The sequence below is a fragment of the Mesitornis unicolor genome, unplaced genomic scaffold (genome assembly GCF_000695765.1).
Source record: "Mesitornis unicolor isolate BGI_N332 unplaced genomic scaffold, ASM69576v1 scaffold2884, whole genome shotgun sequence".
Lineage (NCBI taxonomy): Eukaryota > Metazoa > Chordata > Aves > Mesitornithiformes > Mesitornithidae > Mesitornis > Mesitornis unicolor.
This window is the reverse complement of record NW_010180611.1, coordinates 20,020-24,294: the sequence shown is the minus strand read 5'-3', so window position 1 is coordinate 24,294 and position 4,275 is coordinate 20,020. Positions and strand designations below refer to the sequence as shown.

Below are 4,275 nucleotides of genomic sequence, written 5' to 3'. Positions count from 1 at the left end.
TCCTGCTGTAAGTTGGAACAAAGTTTTGTGTGTGGCGGTGTGTGTGAGGAGTCTTTGATTTCTTTGTCATTTAGTTCTGGAGATTCATCCTCATTTTTCTTCGCAATAGAATGAGCAAATAGAGCAACAGAAGCAGGAACAGCTGGCCTTGCTTAAACAAGTTGAAGAAGAGAAAGCACGTTTGGAGGCTCGTTTTTGGCAGATCCAAATGCAGACATGTTTGGAGGAGGCCAAGGGAAAAAAAGAGGAGGAAGAGCAAGGTCAGGTGGTACACAGTGCTCCTTCTGCAGATCATCAGGAGAATGTGGAACATGAGGTGAAAAACTGTAGAAGACTGTATTTTTTATTATCCTTATAAAAATCAAGAGTACCACTTGCTAAGTTTAAATTATATCAATCAAGACAATCAATTTTTATTTCTTTGGCTATGAATCAGGAGTTTGTACATATAAAAGCTTCCTTTTGTCTAATGTAGATGCTTTTATTTCACATTATATCACTTTGAATATTGGATTGTCTTTTCATAGTCCTAGAGACAGCATGTTGGTTTTAAATACCTGTTGGTAAAGTCTACATGTACACATACCCTTTTTCAAGAGGAAAAAAAAATCTTAGGGAAAACAAAAGACGAAGAACATCCACCTCTACAGTTTCTGTCTAAATCTCAGACAGCTATGTAAAGGAGAGGAATTTATGGGGGATGTTGAAGGAAAATGACATTCTTTTTTAAATCTCAAATCATTTGCACAACCTGTACTCTTCTGAGAATCTGATTGCCTTGAAAATGCAGCTCTGTTGGATCATTGCTCCCTGAGTTTGCTACAGGGTACATTTACCTCTTTGAGCTAAGCTGCTGTAAGCACCGTTGACTTTGACAGCGCATGCTCTGCTTGCCAAGAGAGACTGTAGCTGTAGGCCATCTGTTCCAGAAACCGCTTCAGCTTCATTGCCTCAGGCTGAAATCTCACGGACTTCAAATGGTGGCAGAGAGTGGCTTCTGTAAACTTAGGAGAAAGAACACACAGCTTAAGGTTGTTGCTTTATCAGTTTTCTGTGAGTTATTTGTCTGTGTGCGCTTAAAATTATTTTATTTTGATTAGACTGGAAATACTACTGTACTGGAAACCAGGAGTCCTAGAGAAGATGGCCATTTACAGAAGATTCGTAATTATCAACAACACCTTCTACAGCAAAATAGGTAAATTCCTTTATGAAATGGAAGACTGACTTGCCAGTTTCAAAGTAATTTGAATTGCTGTGATTATTGAAATTTATGTTTATCTTTGCACCACTCTGGAAAGATGCATGTTTTTGTTCTGTTCAGGCTGCACAAACAGACCATTGAACAAGCTAGAAAGCGTCTACAGCAATATCAGAATAAATTGAAGCAAAGATACTTGTCTACTCCTGCAGCACCTCCGAGCTCTGTGGAAACAAATTCAATTAATTTAAAGCCCATCTCAGAACCACTCCTAGAGAGAGGAGGAGAGCAACCAACACAGTACCAGTCCTCTGAACACGTTCATGCACAAGGGTGTGCACCATCACCACCTGCATTTTCAGGAACACTGCATATGTTGGAAAAACTGCCTTCACAGAAACGTGAAGAGCAAATGCGTAACGTTTGTCCTGCTGGACACGTGCAGTTTTTAGAAGCATCAAAAATGAAGCGTGGAGAGTTCAGCTTGCCACGTGGCTGTCCTTCACAGGAACAAGTGGGAATGTTGGAAACCTCCAGTAATCACATCAGGGAAACATGCGTACAAACTGTTAAATTTCTTTTGCCTGCAGAAGATTCCTCTCAGCCTTCAGAAACAGTGCACTTTAAAGAGTCATCTCAGAAGATGTCTAACCATCAGACTGAGACAGAAGCAGGAGAAGAGCCTTTGCTTAAGGCACCCCTCATACCAGCAGCAAAGGGATCTCCTGTAGTTCAGGCAGCCTCAGCTCATCCTTTGGCGTATTGGCAGGGATCTGCAGAGAGCACCGTCAAAACAAGCCTTGAACAACCCCGCAGTCTTTCTGAACGCATGACTTTATCTCATGAAGAATCTAAAGCCCAGGACAGTGAAGATTTCTTGATATCGAAGACAGGAGATGCATCTTTGTTAAATTATTCTGGTATAATTAATTTAAGGGACAGACTGTTGGCCTCATCAGAGAGCATCCAAGCTCAGCAAAAGTATTTGAAAGAATTGCAAGAGCAGCTAGATAGACAAAGAGAAGCCCTTCTTTCTAGGCAGAAAGTACAAGAACAACTACTTTTATGGAAGCAAGATAAATTGAAGGAACAGATGCAGAGACAGCAAGAGGCTTTGAAAGGATTTCTGAACAGGCAGGTAAGATTTAAAAATACTTTGCATGGCGAGTCATCTAGTAGGTGATCAAACTTAAGAGCAAATGCTACCAATTAGCAAAGTATCCCGTGGAGCGTTGATAGTTTTAGGTGATTTACTGGAATGAAATTTTTATTAGGTTGTAATCAGTGGTTCTTTTCTGTAAGTCTCAAGAGCACCGTTTTGTTCTGCCTAATAGAAATAGGATGAACTTCTGTGCTTGGTCTCTGAACATAATGCTTATTGAAATAGTTATGCTGTCTGCAATGTCTGCAGGTATAGTTTTCTTCGGCTCTAGAAATGCAGCCGTATGTGTAAAACGGCTTTTGTATTAATAAGACATCAGCAGTAGGATATCGTAAGCATTTCGAATAGATTGTTTTTTAAAGTTTATCTTTTTATGTGTACATGATAGGAAATTGGTTTGGCAGCTGCACTCTTGACTTGTGATTTTGCTTGGTTTTGGGTAACAGAAGAAAAAATCAAGTTTATTTTTGAGCTTCAACAGAAGCTCCTTTGGCTCCCCTCCCTCCCCCCCCCCCTTTTATAAACAGAAGCTATCTTAGAAAAATAACTGTTGCCTAGAGTCCAACAGGTAAAATTCCTGATTTCAGGAGCTGAAAAACTAAAAGCAGACTTTTCAGGAATTGTTCCTGTTAAAAATGCTGAGTATTCTTCTAATCTAACAAAGGCCTTGAAAATGTAAATAATGTGCTGAAACATAATTATTTACATAAGTAGAGCTAAATAAAATACTTATGTATCTAGATGCTTTTGTTAGCTAACCGAGTCTGTCCAATATCTTGCATAGTTGAACTACTTTCTCAAAGTGCTACATATTGTCCTGTATGGAGTACACACACAGGAAAATGCTGGTTTGATAAGTGAGTATAAATACAGTTGTATATGCAGTTGCTTTCCCTGCCCCCTCTGTCTAAGGTGAGACAAATCTGCACAAATGAAGGAATGACAGAGGCACGAAAGCCTGACCGGATTGATAGGACTGACTTTTTGCAAGTCTCAGAGAACTATCAGCAAGAGAATTGTGGCAGGAGTACGTTTCATGGAAGTGAAATGACTTCACCGTGCATTGGTCCAACTGAGCGCACTGGTAAGGCTGTATAGTCTTTTTCATTATAATTTTCCTCATTTTGCAGCTGAGCTGGAGTTCTCTTCCATTTCCCCAAGTTAACGTGATATATATACATATATTATTGCAGTGTGCTAGGGAAATTTAAACTGCAAAACTTTGTTTTACAGAACAGTCTGAGAAAGTTCTGTGTAGAGAACAGAAGTGGAGATCTTCCAAACCACCTGTGACGAAAGTCAAGTTAGGCCTTGATTTGGAACAGCATGAACTTAGTGTTATACCAGAGGTGGACACACCAAAGAGTTGCAACATTTCTTTTGCAGGTAAAAATATATTTATATGGCTATAAATTATGCAATAAATGCTCCTCTTCCTGAGAAATAGAGATTAGAGGAAATTAATCTTTTCTGAAGAGTCTTTGAGATGATTGATTATGGAATAATAGATGATACTGTTGTCATTTGTAAGGTATAATTTATATGCTAGCAAAGTGAGTTACAGCTGAGAAAAGCTTATCCTGTCAGTGTCTGTCTAGGAAAACATAATCAAAATGAAAATTCACCGTGAGAAGAAAATTCATCATAATTGCATAACTTAAGTTCCCTGTTGATTTTTCTGTTGGGCAGGGCCTGTGTTAATGGACACATACTATAATTTTCATGAGAACCATCACAGTTGATAGAAAATGTTTAAAGGTTTATCTTTTGAGCAAGAAAGTGAGTGTAAAATCTCTTATATAAGGAGTTAGTATCAAGTTCCTACAGAAATTTTTACACCATCTTATTAGGTTGGTTTTTTTTCAATTAGAAAATTCTCTTTGTAAAAATTTTGGAGGTTCATCTTGATTCA

The 4,275-nt window shown here is 38.6% G+C and overlaps 1 protein-coding gene across 1 annotated transcript in view; it reads left to right on the top strand.

The window, feature by feature from the left end:
• The window catches only part of CEP295 (centrosomal protein 295kDa), a 38,818-nt gene that overhangs the window by 15,536 nt on the left and 19,007 nt on the right, over positions 1 to 4,275 (top strand). Inside the window, exons 11-15 of the mRNA XM_010183127.1 lie at positions 110 to 316; positions 1,101 to 1,198; positions 1,325 to 2,339; positions 3,276 to 3,447; positions 3,597 to 3,749. Coding sequence (XP_010181429.1) covers positions 110 to 316; positions 1,101 to 1,198; positions 1,325 to 2,339; positions 3,276 to 3,447; positions 3,597 to 3,749 — 1,645 coding nt within the window. The remainder of the gene's footprint in view (positions 1 to 109; positions 317 to 1,100; positions 1,199 to 1,324; positions 2,340 to 3,275; positions 3,448 to 3,596; positions 3,750 to 4,275) is intronic.